Here is a 20285-nt window from a genome sequence, read left to right on the forward strand (position 1 = left end):
CTCTCCGTCCCTCTTTCTCCCTGACACAAGCAATAGTTTCTACTCGTGCAACGTGACGCCGCCGGGGGAAACTGCAGAGAGGAAATCTGAAATGTCCTCGCAGAGGGGAAGGTAGCACTGAACTGCTGCCTGACATAGACTGTACAGGACAAGGTCAATAACCAGTGGACAGAAAAACTGTTATTTACCCTCCATTTTAACGTTCATTAGGAATATAGCCTTTGAGTATTCATCTGTTTAAAGCCCCTGTGGCTGGTGCACAAACAACTATTTAGCTGAATTAGAATTTAGCAAAACCGCCCGCTTGGAATTGTTTGGCATTAGTGTTTTCTAAGTAATAAGCGTCATAACATTAAATACAAAATTGGCTGAATACATTAGTTGACTGAATATATTTTTGAATGATAGTGGAGGCACGAGAATGTGTCAGATAATGTACTGACTCCGTCATGTCCTCTCCTCAAGAAGGTGAAGTCTGGCTCGCAGAAGAGAAGAGAGAGGGAAAAGAAACAAACCCTTCATTAATTTCTGCTAACTTTAACTTTTACTACCTGAATACAGTAGGAGTCGGCTCGCTGGTTACTATTAGAACACACAGTGTCATGAATTCATCAGCATCATAGTTGCGTTGGGGCCCCGAGGCCACTGCTCATGTGCAGGGGCCCAGAATCTGGTGCCACACCCCTGAGTATAGTGTGTATAGTGTGTATAGTGTGTATAGTGTTCTGTGGCGATCACACATTAAAAATATCATTTGGCAAACACGCCATAAGTGAGAAAATGTACATATCACACTGCACTATATGAGAATTCTTAGTAAATAGAACATTTTGGGGTTGTCCTGTTTTTTCGCCGCGCATTTACATAATGTCCAAATGTCATGCGAGGACGGTGCGATTGATCGGACACGTCGTCTTCAACTACCCTGACCCGTCCGATACGCTGATGATATCAGCCCCTGGTGTGGACGAGTGAGTCACGGGCTCACGGGCGAGTAGTAACATCACACCGGCAGACAACTGTCAGAGGTCAATGTACTGTGAACTCTGTGTGTGTGTGTGTGTGTGTGTGTGTGTGTGTGTGTGTGTGTGTGTGTGTGTGTGTGTGTGTGTGTGTGTGTGTGTGTGTGTGTGTGTGTGTGTGTGTGTGTGTGTGTGTGTGTGTGTGTGTGTGTGTGTGTGTGTGTGTGTGTGTGTGTGTGTGTGTGTGTGTGTGTGTGTGTCTCTCTCTCTCTCTCTCTCTCACTTGTGCTTCCCGGCCTGTAACCTGAGTTGATTATGACTTGCTTGTCGCCGCGGTAATGTATCACCAGGGACGAAGCTGCTCACTGTGATGGCATTTAATGAGGTGTGGGGGCGCCGATATATTGTCACAGAGCACAGCTGTTGTATTTACTGTAATATATGTAATGAACGATGGGATGAAGCCAAGCCGTGAACTTCTCTCGTCACATTGTATTCCTCGCGCGTGGCCCCCACATGTCCTCTCGTGTGCGAACAGCTGCATCGCTGTCCGCTCTCCACGTCGACGAGGTGTCGCCCGCTGCCGTCGTGTACATCAGGCCCGAGACCTCATCGAGATTCCTCTGCCAAGACCAAACCTGTTGTTTGTGTCTGTCCACATACATTGTTATAATCCCCCCAGACACAGAGTGTCGTCCCATGATACGTGCCCCTCCCCCCCTAAAACACTGTGTCCCACAGCTGAAGTGGAAAATGTTGGTGTGACCGGGCACACAAGTTGAGAATCAAGGGGATTTTCAGTCCAATTACCTTTAACCCCCCCCCCTTCAGAGTGGCTCTTCTTCCAGCTCTCAGGGAATGAGACATGGAAGCGCTCGGGGTCGGATGTCGGCGCACGCACGATGATTGTGGAGTGACAACACGGATCAGAAATAGCAACAGAACGTTTATAAAAGTGGTCGCCCCCCCCCCCCCCCCGGTCACCGACCCAGAGAACAGACACAGACGCCACAGAGAGAAGCCAGCGGACGCCAGACGACTCCAGCCAGCTCGAAGCATCACAACTCCCTTGGAAAAGAGCATCTCTGACCAGACCGGACCGGACCGGACCTTTTGGACTTGATCAGCCCACGAGCCACTGGGGAACGATTACGTCTGAGAGTCGAGATCTCCCCCCGCAGCAGATAAAGATGCCGATCTGTACCGTCCTGGAGAAGCGCAGCGGCGCGGCGGTGGGAGCCGAGCTGGCCTGCAGCGTACGGGAGGAGAACAGGGCTCAGAGGGAGAGCTACAGCGCCGACTGGCACAGCCTGCGTCTCAAAACTCAACCTCAGGACAGGTGAGAGCTCACGGACAGAGGAAAAGCATTTCTGTTGTCCTGGCAACATGTAGCCTGCGATCTGCTCCCTGCGTTCACAGCGTCTGACCTCATCTGTTCTCTGATTCCCGCAGACAGACGATGGACATGAACGACAGCTCCCGCAGGGAGACCCTGTCCCGGCAGTGGCAGGCCCGCGCCCTGACCCAGACCTGCCCCTCCGGGGTCTTCAGGGTGGGCACCGTGGAGTCGGGGGTGAGGGAGCACCGGCTGCTGCCCAAGAGAAACACCCTCCCCTTGCCCATTTTCGTCCCCGCGGAGCTGGGCGTCCGGCTGGGACGCGGGGCCCCGCACGCGCAGGAGGACCTGCAGCCCGCCCCCACTCCGGACGGAGCCTGGCCCAGCAAGAGGACCGTGGACGAGATCACCAGGGACCTGCCCCCGGTCAAGCCGACCCTCATGGAGTTCGCCAAGGCGCCCAAGGCCCTGGGGCGCTCCACGTCCGTGGAGGCCCAGCGAGGGTGAACGGACAGAGGAGAGGATGTCAGGGAGAGACGAGGGGGATGACGGATGGAGGAGGATAGTCTTTGTCCGGAAGGACAAGATGTATATAGATTCATCTCTCGTGACATTTATCATAAACCCCCTTTTACTGCTGATTATTAAATTTTTTTTCTAGCTCTGTCCGTGTCTCTTGGTGCACACGGCAGCAGATAAATGTCACGTGGTATTAGAAACGGTTGTGTAAAAGCCCATTCGCTTAGTGATGGAGAGTCAGATTAGGTGCATGCTGCTCAGCTGCGCCGCGGGGCTGTTGTCTGCCTGCGCTGGCCGCCGCTGAGTCTGCTGAGTCACGGTGACACAACTGTTGCGTGCGTGCCTGCACTTCCCCCCTTTTGACCTTCTTTTCGTGTTTGAAATGTGCATGAAATCCCAACAAAGGTTAAATGAAAGTGCTCTGGTGGCCACTTGACCGATGGATCACAGCTTGTAACCAGGTGTGGAAGGCGATGCAGGAAGATGGCGGCAGGTAGCAAACCGTGAAGTGGGAGAGAAAAAGGAAGCGAGAGAGTCAGAGGGGAAGAGGAAGAGGGAGAAGAAGAGGAAGAGGAAGAGGAGGGGCGAGGGGAACAGGCCTCAGTCAGGATCCGGGCCTGAAGATCTCGACGGTCTCTGATCTCTGTGTTGAGAAGACAACACACACTGCGGCTGTACATATGTGTGTCCTTCTGTGTGTGTGTGTGTGTGTGTGTGTGTGTGTGTGTGTGCGTGCGTGCGCAGGCTGACACCTCGGATCAAGAGGACATAGGAGAAACTACTAACCTGTTCTTCACCGCGTTGTTAACGGTTCTGCTGTGTTTTAGCCGAGCGGCAGCTCCGATAGAGGAACAGATTCACACGTAGTGAATGCCTTTTTTTGAAATGTCTGCAATAATTTGTCCTGTAGGTATTTAAAATTTTTACGAATAAAAAACGAGCTACGTTGCTCAACACTTGTTGGCTGTTGGTGTTTTCTGTCTAAAAGAACCAATACTTGGATCATCATTTTTGGGGTTGAAGCAGAGGAGTTCCGTGTTAAGACGAAGGTTTGGTTTGCAAAGACACATACAACATAAAGAATGATGTGATATAAAATACATATAAATATACATATATGTATATATGAGGAAGATTAGAAGGAGCAAATGCTGATGGAAAATATTTGAAGAAATGTAGCAAACCTTTCCTGAGGGAACGCGATGGCCGACATGCCAGATAAGCAGATATTAATAGCCAGAGGAGCCGTATCCCACAATTTGGCTACTGTCACATGTGTCCTCCTCCAGCCTCCGGACAAACCCCACCGGCTGCATCCCTCATTTAGATTCCATGTTCCACCTCCCAACACAGAACACACTGTTCCCCCGAGAGCTGTATTGGATGAACCGCATCTCTGAATCTACAGTTTACTCAGTGCTCTCATCCATCTCCAGAATTATATATTTGTCTCTTTAACCCGTCCTGACCTACTGTGCCTCTCCCTCCTGTCTCTCTCGCTCCCTCTTGTCTCCCTCTTGTCTCCCTCCTGTCTCCCTGTGATAGGCAGCATGTGTTTGGTTTGATATTAATAGCTGGGTAAACACGAGCATCGCCCCGGAGACAGTGGAGAGGCAGCCGCGCCGGCACGTTCTCCTCATCTGAGCTCTTGATCCTGGTGTTTTATCAGAGATTTGGAGTGTGCTGCTGCCTGCCCAGTCCCCACACTGCTGCTGAATCATGTGCTGCCCCCACCCCACCCCACCCCACCCCACGGCCCTCCCAGCATAATCCAGTTTCCAAAACTCCAAATCAACCTCCAAACCCCTGGCACTATTTTCAGCGGACGCCAAAGGAGTGTGGGGATCACTGAGCTGCCGTGTCGTTGTTGTCTCAGGCCAATCCGCCAAATTGACATTGAAATTCTTTCCTACGCTTCAGCTGTCGCGGCTGCATCCCTGCTCTCATTTTGGGGGGAAAACCCCACCCACCAATCTTGCCACCGCAAACTAGTTAATGCAGAGTCAAGACTGTACGTTTGCTCAGCATCTTCCTTTAACTGGAAAAAAAAACATACTTAACCCCCGAACCCTTTCTTCTTAATCTTCAATTTAATCCACAAATTTGCAAGATATTCATGCACGCTTGCAGGATTTTCTTGCTCCAACTGCAGGGATTGATAGTTGTGCCGCCTCGTGTCCTTCTGTGTCTTCATCACCGTGTGTCTGAAGACAAGGTCACACAGTGTTACGCCAAAAAAAATCTCAACGTGTTGTCACATCGTGCTACACAGTATGTGGCATGTGGCCTCTTCAACATGTAAGGCTACTGTGAACGCAACTCATTTGATATGTGTTGCTGCCCCCTACTGTATAATTTAGGCAATGCATGCTGAATAAAGTGAGGGTATAAACATGCCATCAACATTTGTACAATATCACATTTATCTGCCTGTTTCATTGATTGTAAATCAACACGAGACACTCGTCATCGTAACAAGCAAGACGATGACAAAACATAAAGTCAAAATCATCATCTTTGAGTGAAGATGAATAAACTCAAGGTAGTTTTTTTGGACTGGATTAACAATCATCCTCTCCTCTTCTCTGCTCCAGCTCTCACTGTCATTCTTTATATGGGAAAGGTACACAAAAAAATTGAATATTATTCGGGTTAAACGCATCTGATGAACTCATCCCATCAGCCGTTCACAATCAATACGGCATTGTCTCCCAATCAGTAGGTTTTCGCATCGTGAGGAGGAGGTGGAGGAGGAGGAGGAGGAGGAGGGGGAGGAGGAGGGTGAGGAGGAGGAGGAGGAGGTGGAGGAGGAGGAGGTGGAGGAGGTGGAGGAGGAGGAGGAGGAGGAGGAGGAGGAGGTGGAGGAGGGTGAGGAGGAGGAGGAGGAGGAGGAGGAGGAGGGTGAGGAGGAGGAGGAGGAGGTGGAGGAGGAGGAGGAGGAGGAGGTGGAGGAGGGTGAGGAGGAGGAGGAGGAGGAGGTGGAGGAGGGTGAGGAGGAGGAGGAGGTGGAGGAGGAGGAGGAGGAGGTGGAGGAGGAGGAGGAGGGACAGCAGGCCTGTTCGCACAACATTCGAAAATATTCATGTCATCCGGATGTTTCATCTTCCTGGTGCGAATCAGCGATGATGGTGGTCACTTTAAAGCCTTTACACTAGATAGTACGTAAATTGTCTATTTCACTTCAGCCGAGAAGGAACATAAAGTTCCCTGTCTCATCGAGAGAAAGGAGCTTAGTCGCACTGATTTTTCAGGGGGCTGCATGTACACTTCTCCCCGTCTACTTTTTCCTTCCTTCCCCTAATAGTGTTTGACAGTTAGTCAAAGGGTGAGAACCGGTCTTCAGGAGTGAAGCATTCCTCCCTTTGCCTCCTCGCTATTTCCCAAAAATGGGATTAACTGTCTCATAGAAAAAAACTGATTCAGGTGAACTGTTGCTGTGCGTGGTCCCATCCTCGAGCTGTGACCTCAGTTGAACGGCAGGAATAATCACTTTCTAAACGCGCCACTCTCCAGCACATCGAGACACAATCAAAATACGATATCATCACAGTCATAAATCCACAAAAGGACGGAATCCAAATAGATTTTGAGCAGTTTTAGTTTTAGTGAGCCCCTCAGGTGACGATTTGATAAAAACTGCCCCTTAAATAAATCTGATCACTTGTCAGCATTATCCATATTATTAGCTTTTCTGGCAGTTCAAATCTACTGCAGCAGCAGTAATGAGTGGTCGTGTGAGAGGTGACGGGGGACACGGAGGAGTTTTTCCCGATCACCTGTCTCCGTGCGCTGAAGCAGACGTGGGTTCGTCTCGGTCTTCTCCTCGGCAGACGCGCGCGTGTGTGTGTGTGTGTGTGTGTGTGTGTGTGTGTGTGGCCCGTGAATGGCGGGACGGCTGTGGGGCAGCATGGTAACAATGGTGATGGTGAAACGTACCTGGGTCGTCTTCAGTCTCCTGAATTATGACCAGATCTCTGGGAGTCTGACGCAGGGGGGAAGAAGGAGAAACACGTCAAGCGCTTGTAAATCAGTGCAGGACCAAGGTCCTGAGAAAGATCGTGGATTCTTGACTCAGGAATGATTTATTTTTGGAAACGAAATAGATGATTTGTTTACTCATTTAGAACAGTAGTGAGGGACAGCTAAGTAAATGAAATCAAGTTTAGTAACTTTATTATATCATACAAACTGAGTTTCTTTTGTTATGACAGTTTTCATCTTTTGAAACCTACAGAATTGAAAATTGAAAGAGCTGACCCCTGACCCCGGAGGGGCGGAGTATCCGACTGACCCGAGAGCCTGACGCGGTCATGTTGCTCATGATGACCTGGTGCATCTGGGCGTTCTGGATCATCATCAGCTCCACAAGGTCTGTGTATGGAGAATATCAAACACACACACACACACACACACACACACTCAACACTCATTTCTCTTATCTCTGTCATCAGCCCACCATTCGGTCCTGCTGCCATTGAGGTGACGAGGTGATTAACCCACATTGTGTCGAACCGAGCGGGTGAACGAGGTGCCGAGATTCCTCTTTCACATCTCCCTGTCACTCAGTATTTGTTTAGTCTTTTTTTGATTTGACATTGTCTCATCAGGGTAAATTATTCAAATCCCTCGCAGCAATATCCTGTAAAAAAAAAAAAGGCCTCGTGACAAAGGTTTTAAAAAAGGCCATTATATTCCACCGTCATTTTGAAAGCTTATTTTTTAATATACGTGACCCGACTATGTTTTTTTTTTAAATATTTGTTACCCTGATAAATTATTTAATGCCTTTTTTTTCCCAGACAGTATGAATGATATCTCAGGGAACCAGTTGTATGTCAGCGCCATGATGCAACATTCAGTAAGTTGGTCAAACTTTGTGATATTTCTCCGTCTTGCAGGGGGTTCAGAAAGTTTCATGAATCATATAGCGATGATGTCGGATAATGTGGGTCTGTGAAATATTCATGCAAAGAACATGTGACTCACTGAAACACGGATTTGCCTCTTATGAGTCGGATGAACAACCTGTCTTAAACATAACTGGAAATTATGAATTCATTCGCGTTTGCAAATTCACTGTTCTGTGTTTTTTTTCCTGCAAGCTGCACAAACTTTTAATTGACCGTGTGGTTGTCATTCAGCACATGTTCGATATGACAGCTCCACATTCACAAACACAGAATTTTAACTTAACAAACTGAAGCAAATGAGATAAAAAAAAATATTAAAATTCACACACGTCAGCCTATGCAGTTTTTAACATTAGCAGTCAATTCATGTTAACTGAGAACTCTATAGATATACACCAAAGAGAAATTTGATTTTTGTTTTCAATGCAAACTATGGCAGGCGCAGAGAGTGCGTGAACCATCCGGAGTGAAACTGGAGGAACATTCAGCTCCTGCAGTGAGAGGACAGTAAATCAAACCACCGGATTTGGGTCGTGACAATATGTCAAATTCACTGACAAATTTCCAGGGGCGAAATGCAAAGTTGCTCCAGGCAGCGTACAGTACAGCTTCTTTTTTTTTAAGTGAATTAAATTTGAGTTAAGGCACTGGATTGTGACACAGTCGCCGGGCCTAGGCAGTCTCTTTAAATCTGTGCAGACTTTTTGACATTTTGGGAACACATTGTACATTGTAGCTGCAGAGTAAATGGTCGCTGCTCACAAAGCAGAGGCTGCTGGGAGACATCCGAAACCACCGAGTCTCGGGGAATAGGCGCCAGTGACGCACGAAACTTTATTCTCAATAATTGAATCCCCAAAAATTGAAATAATGAACAGTGCTGCAGCACACGGGCGTGCATTTAACACAGGCACAACACAAACTCTTGCACACACATTTTTGATGCAATTGTCCAGGCTCAAGAGTGGCCACCGTGAATAATATACCCGAGTGCTTCCCAGCAGTCGGTGTGACAGGCAGGGTGAGATCTCGACATCCAGGCATGTGTGTGTGGTGACAGTCTGCCATACCTTCTTCGACCTGACGGAGGGAGCCGGGCCGGGAGGCATCATGGTCACCGGGAGCTGCTGCTGCAGGGGGAGGAGGGTGGTGGTGCTGAGGAGACTGGGGAGGAGAGATGGGGACAGTAATGAGGTTCACTGCCTGGAGGCACAGTGGCTGAGAATAAAAATTGCAGACTCTCCCTGCACTGTACAGGAGGTGCAACTCCTAATCCTCAGGAAGAGGGGGTGAAACCATCAAAACAATTACCCCCCCGCCCCGTATGCAAACAATATTAAAAACATCACTCCTTGTAATGGAATAGAGATAATTGTGTTGTGATGTAAGACTCAGAAACACTAAGCAGAAGAAGAGCAGATTCATTGAAAACAAAGACACGACCGGTCAAACCAACGCATGAATATCTACTGTACGCGAGCGCCTGAGCCGATACTCGACGGTGAGACATTATATCCTGATTGCTGGAGTGCAGAGGCGCACAATAGCAGGTTGCCAAGGTGCCAAAAGAAATACAAGCTACAGTCTGCACACGCGCACACACACACACACACACACACACACACTCGCCCACACAACACATACGTACACCTACACCTACACACACACACACACACACACACACACACACACACACACACGGCCTGTGATGTGACCACTACATTGACCTGCAGTTTGCAGTATACGGGCGGCTTTGTGTGATTAATCTCACTTCAGAAGCAGAGCAGCTGGCAACTCTACGAACTAAAACTATGATTTTATAAAAAAAAATTATTCACCCACTTAGGGACTGTTTCTACATAAAACGGTGTTGTTAGTTAGTTTTTTTTTGTAAAATTGATATCAAATCAAAACTTGGGTAATGTCGTCGATATCAACAGTGTGAAATGAGGTAAGACTTTATTTGCTCACACGTGTGAGTCAACAACTAATAGGAAACAAATTACAACCCACTGACTATTGTGCTCATGAGATGTTAAACCCAAGATGGAGATCAAACAAATCACAAAATTTTACATTTTACATTTGCATTTATTCATTAGTAAATAACCAGTTAGTGCAAGGTTTACAGCCAATAACTGCTGTAGGAAATATTAATGGATGCAACATTGGGTACATAGTCAATATTTATATAAAATATATTTTTAAAAAGTGGACGATAACATTAGAAACCATTGCAAAACCACACACAAAGGTTTTTTATACATTTGTATGATTGTATTTACACCATATCCAATTGTAGTTCTAAGCAATTATTAAGGGTATCTTTTTGTTCATAAACATTCACAAATATTAATAATTCAAATCCACCAACATTTAACAGTACACAGCCACAGTGGGTGTTTCATACAGTGGATTTTACAATGTTAACCATTTATAATGTGTTTATTCTGCTTAGAATAACTCTTTAAAAAAAGGGTGGAGGATTAAGACGAGATTTTGACTTTAATGCGTCAAAATCCATATGTCTTAAACCCAGGTCTTTTTCCTCCGGCACAATTAGTGTCATCGCTCGACTGTGATGCGGCGGCCCCTTGTGCCAAACCGCTCCCAGTGTCCCCACGGCTGATTTTTGGGCGCATTAATATTTAAAAGGTGATGTGGCCACAGGTGTGCGTGGAAGGCGTGGTGCTGCGAGCGCGCCACCCTGTGCCAACAACACGGTGCCAACAACGCTTGTATAATAGACGGTTACAGCCCGAGAGCTCCGCCGTGGCAGACGACACTAATTAGCACACAGTTTACATCCACTCTGCCTTCCAACGCTCCTCGCCACCCCCTGTCAGTGGAAGGGGGCCTTCTACACCCCCGTCGCATCTCCAGCTCTGTAATTAAAACGCTGTAATCTGGGTGGATCGTCTCTATTTTTAAAAAGCCCCCCCGTAGTCGAGTGGGCAAAGTGACACAAAGGGAAGCGTCACGCAGAGAGAGAGAGAGAGAGAGAGGAGGAGGAGGAGGAGGAGGATGGAGGAGGATGAAGGAGGAGGATGATGGGGGGGAGGGGGGGATAGGAACAACCGCAGCAGCAGGTGATGACCAACTATGTGAGGGATGGGGAAACTAATTAACTATGTTTAATTGGCAACCCATATGAAGATAATTCTGGTCCTGTTGGCCAGTGCAGCCCAGGCACCTCACATCAACTGCTTTGGAAACACACACAGGTTGTTTGTTTTTGTTGTAATTTTACACTGTAGAAACAAAGCGAAAGTGACGGGAAAACATCACCACAGTCGAGTAATTCTCCTCCCAAAGTGTAGACCACTTAGGCACCATATAATGTATTGACTTTCACTCATTTAATACAACACTGTGATCAAAAAATTGAATTATTAACCCTGATCGTGTTAGTAGCTATATACACTCACTGTGCACTATATTAGGAACACACCTGTACATCTGCTTATTAATACAACTATCCAAACTGTGTATCGTGCGGATGCAGGTGAGAAGCTTTGAGTAACGTTCACATCAAATGTCAGAAAGTGGAGAAAATGTGACTTTGACCATGAGATGACTGTTGGTGCCGGACAGGCCAGTTTGAGTTTTTCATGAAACAGATGATCTCATGGGATTTCTTTCTATTTTATTTCCCACTGAATGGCGGGAAAGAAAGAAAACAACAACAACAACGTATCCAGTGAGCAGACGCTCTGCTGACAGAGTCTACCATCTTCCAGTCGGTCCTTCCACAAAGCAGAACTGGCGGTCGCCAACACGTCGAGGAGTTCAGCGAAACCTTCGGCCACCTCCCCGTGTCGCCAACGTGAAACACCTTTGGGACGCGGTGGAACATTCGATTCACGGCGTAATGCGCAGAAGGGATGCGATACGACCACGTCGATCGTGGAGCAGAATCTCGAAGGAAGGTTTCCCCAACATCTTGTGGAATCTGAGGGCCGCAAAGAGCTGAGGATTTAACTATAACCGTTATTACCTCCTCCATTTATTTGTTAGAAGGATTACGCAAAAAAAACAACAACTACCAAACTGATTTTCCATCAAACTTGGTTTGAGGGATGGTGCCAAAGAAAGAACTCATTACATTTTTGTACAGTTGTGGATTGCTCCCACTTTCATTAACTAAGTTTCATGACAAATAAATTACTTAGGTTATAACCACTTTCTTTTTTTATTTCTACTTTTAAACTACTAACCACGTGATCATGTGTAGGACAGTTTGGACTGCGTTGTAGTTGGTATATTGTTAAATATTAATTTGAATACTATCCACAGTTTATAATTAGAGCACGTCATGAAGCACATATGTACATAGCTGATATATGTCAGATTTGAACGTGACCCCGGAGCTTCCTGACACTTAACTGGCTCTCCATGGGGAATGGGCTGCTGAGCTGTGTGATTAAATTATTTGCACTTCTCACTAATATTTAATCGCACTCGCACACACGGACTCACAGAGGTGGTCATCGGTGGTTTGAAGGGGTTGGCTCGTTGCATTAGGGATCATTTATTCATACCCCAGGAGGCGGTTGTCTCTGCATCAAGGCTAAGAGCATTAAACCCCATTAGCCGGGTGCATTAGCAGCAAATAGCTCCGCATCACATGTTGCCTGGAACTTATTGCCTTTTCTTTAAATGTCATACGATAGGAATGTTTGTTTTTTTATTATTAGCATGCGTGTGTGGAATTGCTGCGGCGATGGTTTTGGCGGATGGCGAAAAGTGTGATGGAAAATTTGAATCTAAAGCTCTTGTCATTAGTTCATAAGTCTGACTCACTTTACACACACACGCACACACACACACACACACACACACACACACACCTCTTTTGCCCCTCTCCCCCGGTGGCATCAGCTCAAGAACATGGTCATTACCTTTCCCCGTTCCTATGGCAACACCACCCTGCAGCCTGAATGTGGTGGTATCAGTGTGTGTGTGTGTGTGTTCACGATCACGTGTGGATGTGTGTGCATGTGCACGGTGTGCCGAAAGATTTCTTTAGATAATGTACGCACAAGTACAATCGGTTATTTTAAGGTTTCCGTGTCGTCGTCGCTGTCGTCTTCCTCTCGCTTCGTCTCGCTGCTTTTAAAGGCGTTAAAAGAAACAAGGAAGTCGTTGCCAACAACAAGTGCTCAAAGTCCAGTGTGTTTGTGGGTTTGTCATAAGTTTCTGGCGGTGCTGTAATTCTCTCTGATTGAGCCCCCGCCGGCGCGTGATTAGTCCGTCCCTGATTAGAAAAGGTTCGGTGCTTTCTCTCACGAGGGGCCGACCGGCGTCACCTCCATCCCTGCAGAGGAGGCTTCCTCATTTTGCAATCTTCTGTAATTGTGAATGGGAAAAAAAACAAAGAGGAGAGGAGATGAGATGACATCTACGAGAGCGCAACAGTGACACGGCCGACTATTTGAAATATGTTAAAGTGAAGGACAGTGCAGAGAGGGTGAATGTTACCCTCTTTGGGATGAAGCCTGAGACGTGGTATCAGATCAGGCTTTGAATACATCTCCTCTCGCTCCCTTCTTCTTTTTCTCTCCTCCCTAAGGAGCAGTGCTGACTGACAGACGCCCTCCCACCACCTCGTCCTCCTCATCCTCCTCCTCCTCCTCCTCCGGCTGCGGGCAGGCGTCTTATAGTGCCTACCACCATCTCGAGCCAATTAACACATCTCTGCTCCGAGTTTATTAATACACAACAAACTGGCTGTGTAGCCACAGACACCAATTATCTTGCATTTGCCAGTTTAAATGCACACGTGAGTGCAAGGGGAGGATGGGGAGGGGTGTGTCGACGGGGATGATACCGGTTTATGGTCAATAAAAGTGATTTTCATTGGAGATCGATGGGATGAGACACTTCACTGTCTCCTCTACAGGATGCAGCCATTAGAGAAAAAGCGTATTAATTACCATTCGCCTTCGACAGGACGAGCTGCCATTCTGTTGAACGTTTGATTTTTGTGTTTGGCAGGGGGGGGGCTTGATTAGTCCCAATGGCGATTGTGTCCGTCGACGGCAGCCAAGCTGGTGTCATTGTGTCTCATGGTGTGCCCCCCTCCTCTCTCCGAATGCTGACTTAATCAGACACAACCTGTGCCAAGCGCCCCTTCTCCTGTTTGGCTCTGAAATCCCCCAAGTGCCGAGCTGTCTCCTCGCTCTGACCGGATCTGTGTGTGTGTGTGTGTGTGTGTGTGTGTGTGTGTGTGTGTGTGTGTGTGTCCAGATGCACAGTTCACCCAGATGTGATCCCCGGTCAAAACGGACCGGAGACAGAGATGAATGATGGTTCGGTGTGGAGCCTTGCGACTCGCCGCCGTCCCTCGTGAGAATTAGATTCGACCTTGTACGCCCGAGGGGGGGCCCTGCACATCGGATAACGAGCCTCAGCGTCATCGTGCTCCGTCTCAAACTTCCCCTTCTGGTTGGAGGCTCATTAGAATTTAATTCAATCAAGAAAGAGTTTATGATTTCCTCAAATGGGAGGTTGTGCACGTGGGGGACGAGCATGTTCATCCAGTGACTCCCAAAGCCTAAAAGTGCCTCTCTGTTTGTCTGTTTTATTATTTTAATGCAGACATCTGCTTCTTCTGAATATGATTAAGCTTCTTTTTTTTTTTTTTGCACAAAATGGCACATGTGAGAGCAAAACCTGTGAATGCTAAGTGTTAATATGCACATTTGCCTGTTAATGACTCATGCAACGTGGACTTGGGGTTTGGATTTATGAGACCTGCACCTTTTTTTAAAGTTTAAAACCTACGGCTGTTAATATTGTAACACAAATGAAACAAGTTTATTTATTAAGATATGAATAAGAACCATGACCCTTTTGTTGTCCCCAATGTCCACTCATCTTATTTTCAACCAAACATTAGTATTAGTACAGTATTATCACAGTCAGCTTCTTGTTGCCGGAAGACCAACATATTACATTATATGCGTTTTATTGTATGCATTCAGTGGAATTGTCGGTTCATGTAGTATCTGCGAAAGAGGAATATCTGAGAGCGCAGGCGAATAAAAAATAGGAATCAGAAGAGAAGGGGACAGAGCTGCTGCCGGAGTGGGAACACGCTGACATACTGACAGGCGAAGTTCAGGACCGGGAAGGTTAAGAAATAAAAAGCACAGGGAGACATCACGTCGCCCTAAAAACAGAAGGAGCGCCTTGGGGGTTATGGATGACAGCACAGCATTATTATGAAATCAGCAGCAGTGCACGTTGGCAAACGGCGCTTGCATTCACGCTGAGAACGAAATGTGCAGCGGCACAGAACCACATTTTGCGAGTGTTGAAGGATGTATGTGTGTCGTTTTGTGGATGCTCTGAAATGCGTTAATTGAGTTAATGTGCGTGTGTGTGTGTGTGTATAATCGCCAGCTTTTCCAACTTATGGTGTTGTGGCTCATCGAAATAATGAAGCAATTTGGTTGTTTGTTGTTCATTTGCTGGCACATAATAGATTTATTTAAAATTTCATGATTCTGAATGCAAGGACTATTGGTCCCCTGCTGAATTTGGAAGTGGCACTATTTGCCCAGGGTGATGAGGAAGGTGTGTGTGTATGTGTGTGTGTGTGTGTTTCCAGTGTTTCCTCCAGTTTTAATGGACCTAAACCACCGCGAGGCACATCAACAATAAAATGAAAAGCATCAGAAGGAGGCGATGCATACCCTGCGCGTGTGCTGTATATAGGCCACGAAATACTCACTATATATATATATATATATATATATATATATATATATATATAAAATAGTATTTGTCCCGCCAGAGTTTCATAATGATACAACATTTTTTACACAACATAAAAGACCTCTAACTGAAGAGTTTCCGTGTAGAGCTGTGTGCAGCGCTCTTTGCGCTGATGTTGCTCACTTGTTCTCTCTGTCGCTCCCACACAAACACATGGACCGTCGGCAGCCCTGGGAGAAGTCATTAAAACATTTGATTAAGTTTTTACTGTCCTCTGCAGGCAGTCAGAATCAAGCATTAAGTTGATGGATACCACTTGTGCGCTATGTGCGCATTCACGGCTCCCGGCTATGACGGGGCGCAGGGGAAGAATATTGAACAACTTTAATTATTTGCAAGTCATGTCACTTTACAGTGTGTGTGTATGTGTGTGTGTGTGTGTGTGTCTGCGTGTGCCAAAGAAAAAGAGAGAAAAGAGTGTTAACACCCCCCCCCTGAGTGAAATACAGTTTCCGTTCTTCAACTTGTTATTGCTTCCTCTATTGAATTGAACTCTCCACATTTGAAACAAATTAAATGGGCCTGAAAAAGGCCATTTTAACCTGGCGGGCCGTTTGTCACCACAGCTGACGGATCTTTTGTGAATCTTTCCCTCTCATCAAAAAATACTGAGGGAATTAAAAAATGCACCACTGGGTCGCCCACGCCGACAAATTCTGTATTGTGGTGAAAAACGTTTGCCTTTTCTTTTCGGTGACAATAGACCTCCACCGTGATGTATTAGGCATTTTCACTTTAAGCCCATGCCTCGTGAGAGAGCTGTCTCATAGTCACAGTTAAATGCTGAATGCCACTGCTGGTTTAATCACCATTATTTCTGTCGTGATTTTGTGGCCGGTGCGCGGTTCATTATTTTCCGTGAGGTCTCTGTTGTTAAAGGTCAACGGTGACGCTTCTTGACAAGCAAAGAGAGAGAGAGAGCGTGAAACTCTCCAAACCTGCCCAACTGCGCACATGTTGATTGGGGCTAAGGGTTAACATGTCGACGCGTTGTTCCTGCACTCCACCGCTGCAATATCGGCTCATTAATATTTTCCTTTGTGCACTTATTATAATTAACTACATCTCAACCTTTGTCGGTGCAGTCATATGCAAAGTGGTTCCTTGGCCTCATAACAGTACACATACAGTTGTCTTCCTTTTCAAAAGACGACACCATACGCTCGCCGCAGAGCATTCGACTGGTGATGAGACACCATGCATCATGTGTCCCCCGACAGATTGCGGACACATGGACGGTGCTCCATGCTAACTCTTTAGCATATGCTCAGTGGCATGGTGGGCGACATGTGGTGCCGCCGAAAGTGAGAAAATTGAATCTTTGAGTTGGATCTGAGGCGAGATGGTGAGTAATTTAACGGACACGCAGCCAAGTCAAGAGAAGAGAAGAGGCTTTCGCGAGGCGTTCACACGAAATACGCTCGCTCCACCGAATATGCCGCTAAATAATTTACAGTGGTCAACATGTTTAAATCCACAGTATTTTTCATACGCATGCTTGATGTGCGTTGTTCTCAGCTGTTATTAATCTAACGAGATGTAATTATCTGTTGTTTTTCTGAGATACTTTTTTCGGTTGGTGGCAGAATTTGCTGGTCCGTCGATCATCGGCGTCCTACAGTATATGTGTACGTGGCGAAGGGGGGCACACGTGTGAATGCATGGCTGTGTTTGTAAGGATTCATCTGGCCCCATCTCTCCTAACAAGTACTGAAATAATAATGAGAACACTGGGGCACATGAGAGAGATGGAGGAGGGCGTGTGTGCGTGTGTGCAGAGAATTTCTTCTCTGAAGAGAAATTGAACCACGGCGTTGAGCTGGAGACAATCGAAAACCTTAATACCCGACGTCTCTGAAACTTTCGGAAGAGTTTTTTTTCTGTCTGTGTGAAATAAAATTGGTTTGCTACGGGGTTTTTTTTGGGGGGGGGGGGGTTCTGGAGAAAGTAAAAGAGGTGCATGACGTCTGCAGGCAGATCTGCAGGAAGAGTAATGATATCATGAAGTTGCAATGACACGAATTGTCCTTATATGTCCTCTTTCCAAGCGATCTCTCACAGCTGGCTTGTTCACATCTACGCTTTCGTAAACACACACTTCCAGATTCCTTCTGGATTCCTTACATTCTTCAGCGGCTGTGGGAGCTTCTGGGAAGTGAAATGGTGTGAAGCCAACCTAGACATGACCTTTTGTCCTGCAAGACAGATAAATCAGCTTAACCTCCCGTTGCCTCTGTATAAAACGCTGCAATCAAATTTAAAATAACTTTGACTGAGTACTGTGGTCCGTTAAGTGTGATTGTGCCATTTGAGCTTACTGCTGCTTCAGATTTTTTTCAGTGTGTAAACTAATCATTTCATATAATTTCTTAAGCATTTTTAAAGGTGCATTAATGGATTCACGCATCGCTTTCATCTTGTGCATAAATAACGATCAGGTCTGATCTGTTGTGAAGGCAGATATGGATCAGAGATCGAGTTTAGATTTAACAAGTGACAAATATCTGTACAGTTTTAAATAAGTAAAGAAACAACAAAATTATAGCTAAATGATTACAATATTGCAAACACAGTTTTCTGAATAGATCTTAATACAGAGCAATGTTGAAATGAAAGAATACCATGTTCATTAAGGACAAAGATGAGATTAATGTGGTCATTTCAGGGTTTTAATTGCATGCTGCAATTTTAAGTTGTTGTTTTTTTTGGTACAAAATATTTCATGCAGCATCAGTGATTTCCAAAGTGCAAAAAACTAGTCAAAAATCACTTTACAGATCAAATATAGCGAGCATGCCAAGAAGGACCAGAATCACTCCATAAAGCTGTGACGGAATCTGCTAAAAAACGTGCAAGAAGATTTCAGTCAGTATTCAGACCGAATTTACCCAAAACGAGACCAAGAGAAAAATACTCTTTGTACAGAGATCATCACCCCACATGTCCATCAAAGTCCACGGAGTGTGTACACTGGCAAGACGCGTGGAACTATAAAGAATTCACAATCATGCTTTGGACAATGTCAAAAATAAACATTCATTCACAATCATTTCAAATTTGACAAAAACAAAAGGAAAAAATAACTGCACCAAAAGAAGAAAAAAAATGAGGTAACGGCTTGTAAACATTTGTTCAAGTTGGCAATATTTAAACTCACTCCTATAGATTCAACAGATCGGCCCACGTGTAAACAAGTCGCCTGCTGCTCTTTTTACGCACAGACTTTACGCACGAACACCGGTCGCCGGACCTGTTCCCATGTTGGTCATTCTCGGAAGCAAAAGTGAACTTTTTGCATATTTCTCCTCACCGGGACACAGAGAGAACGTCTATGAAGTAGTACATGCAACATGCAGATCTTGAACCTGCGGTTGGAAATGCGCACCAGCTCCTCATATACCGGGATCCCACCCTCTCTGTATACCTGCTCTCCCTGTTCTAGCTGAGCCCGATCATGACCGTATCCACGTCTTTGGAGGGTCTGCGCTCCTTCACCAGGAAGTTGATCATGCTCTCCGACTTGATCATCAGGTTGCACCCGAGGAAGAAGATGCCGAACATGACGGTGAGCGACAGCACGCACAGCACCGCGATCTGCACCACGCGCATCACGAGAAGCTTGCGCTCCTCCGCCGTCACATGGGAGCCCCCGCCGTCGCCGGCCACCACGCTGCCGGTGCCGTTGCCGGAGAACGTGGCCAGAGTTCCGGCGAGCGTCTGGCTCCCGTTGAGCAGCGCGCCCTGCAGGGTCACGTCGAAGAAGGAGACGTTCATTGTTTCCAGTTTATCACCGAATTAAACACGCGACTCCACTCCACTCGGGCAGGCAGCACAAAAACCTGGAGTCCAGGAAAAAAACTTTGCGTCATGTGACTGTTCAGACCAAAATAGAGGAAATAGAGGAAGAAGAGGTGCCTCCAAAGTCCCGGTGTGTTGTCAAAAACATTAAGAGTGTTGCACAGCTCCAGTGCGTAATGACCGCATCCAGCTCACCGGACCGTTATTCCCCCTCCGGTCGAAAAACAAAGGGGTCGCATCACAAGGTGCAGCTAAAAAGTAAGTTTCAACAACAACTCAAATTCCATGTTTTTCTTTCTGACTTGTGGTGAATCTTCTCCAGACAAACGCTGCAAGGTGCAAAACGTGGTTGCCCCCCGCCTCCTCCTCTCTTTGGTGTAATAAGAGACAGTCCCTGACTATGTGCTCGCGCGCCCGCGAGCGCTTCTTTTGTGCCAAGTCTCTGGTGCGTTTTAAAGTGACGAGGATGATGATGATGATCTCCCCGTGGACCACACCACTGCTCATCACCGGAGGAGGCACATGGTCAGGTGGCCGTGTACAGACAATGCAGCCGCTCCTCAGATGCACTTTAGATAAATAAATGATTTGAGGGATGAAAAGTTAATTTGAAGTCCTATAATCTGGCGATATTTTCTAATCTGGAGTACATCTGTCTCTCCACATCTTTTTTTTTAGTAAGCAAGATGTCAACGAGTGATGGCATTTGAAACAGGTGCTACTTCATGTCACTCAAATTATATTTAAAAAAAGGAAGAAGAAATGAGGCCAAGTGACACATAAACATGAATATTTTTTTGAAATGTGCTCTTCTGAAACCCATCCGATGGTTTTTATTCATGCACGTCAATAATCCGTCACCAATATTGATTCAGACAGACATTCATTTCAAAGGCACTTCATGAAAATGCTCACAAATACTTTGGGAAACCTGAAACCGTCCAGTTCAGTTACAGGGATCGATGTGAGAGGCAGATG

The 20285-nt window shown here is 46.3% G+C and overlaps 2 protein-coding genes and 1 long non-coding RNA gene across 3 annotated transcripts; 1 reads left to right on the forward strand and 2 right to left on the reverse strand.

Annotated features, from left to right (window-relative positions):
* The first annotated feature begins 1931 nt into the window (after window positions 1–1931).
* LOC118288225 (titin-cap (telethonin)) lies at window positions 1932–3776 on the forward strand. The gene is made up of 2 exons (XM_035614077.2): window positions 1932–2301; window positions 2415–3776. Exons 1-2 carry the CDS (start codon window positions 2153–2155, stop codon window positions 2803–2805), a joined length of 540 nt encoding a protein of 179 aa, XP_035469970.1. The 5' UTR covers window positions 1932–2152; the 3' UTR covers window positions 2806–3776.
* Window positions 3777–4662: 886 nt separating this feature from the next.
* On the reverse strand, window positions 4663–9339 carry LOC124849442. The gene is made up of 4 exons (XR_007029871.1): window positions 8798–9339; window positions 7109–7188; window positions 6754–6799; window positions 4663–5021 (listed from the first exon to the last, which is right to left on the reverse strand). It is a non-coding gene; the product is annotated as an uncharacterized LOC124849442 (long non-coding RNA).
* Window positions 9340–18165: 8826 nt separating this feature from the next.
* Window positions 18166–19947, reverse strand: rprml (reprimo-like). Its single transcript, XM_035614078.2, has one exon. The coding sequence runs from the start codon at window positions 19281–19283 to the stop codon at window positions 18948–18950; it is 336 nt and encodes a 111-aa protein (XP_035469971.1). The 5' UTR covers window positions 19284–19947; the 3' UTR covers window positions 18166–18947.
* Window positions 19948–20285: the final 338 nt, after the last annotated feature.

The sequence above is a fragment of the Scophthalmus maximus genome, chromosome 17 (assembly GCF_022379125.1).
Source record: "Scophthalmus maximus strain ysfricsl-2021 chromosome 17, ASM2237912v1, whole genome shotgun sequence".
NCBI lineage: Eukaryota > Metazoa > Chordata > Actinopteri > Pleuronectiformes > Scophthalmidae > Scophthalmus > Scophthalmus maximus.

Bases quoted from the DNA above. Each gene is read 5' to 3' on its own strand.
- rprml (XM_035614078.2), bottom strand. From the start codon at position 19,283: ATGAACGTCTCCTTCTTCGACGTGACCCTGCAGGGCGCGCTGCTCAAC.
- LOC118288225 (XM_035614077.2), top strand. From the start codon at position 2,153: ATGCCGATCTGTACCGTCCTGGAGAAGCGCAGCGGCGCGGCGGTGGGA. The intron at 2,302-2,414 runs GTGAGAGCTCAC...TGATTCCCGCAG, and splicing joins AAAACTCAACCTCAGGACAG to ACAGACGATGGACATGAACG.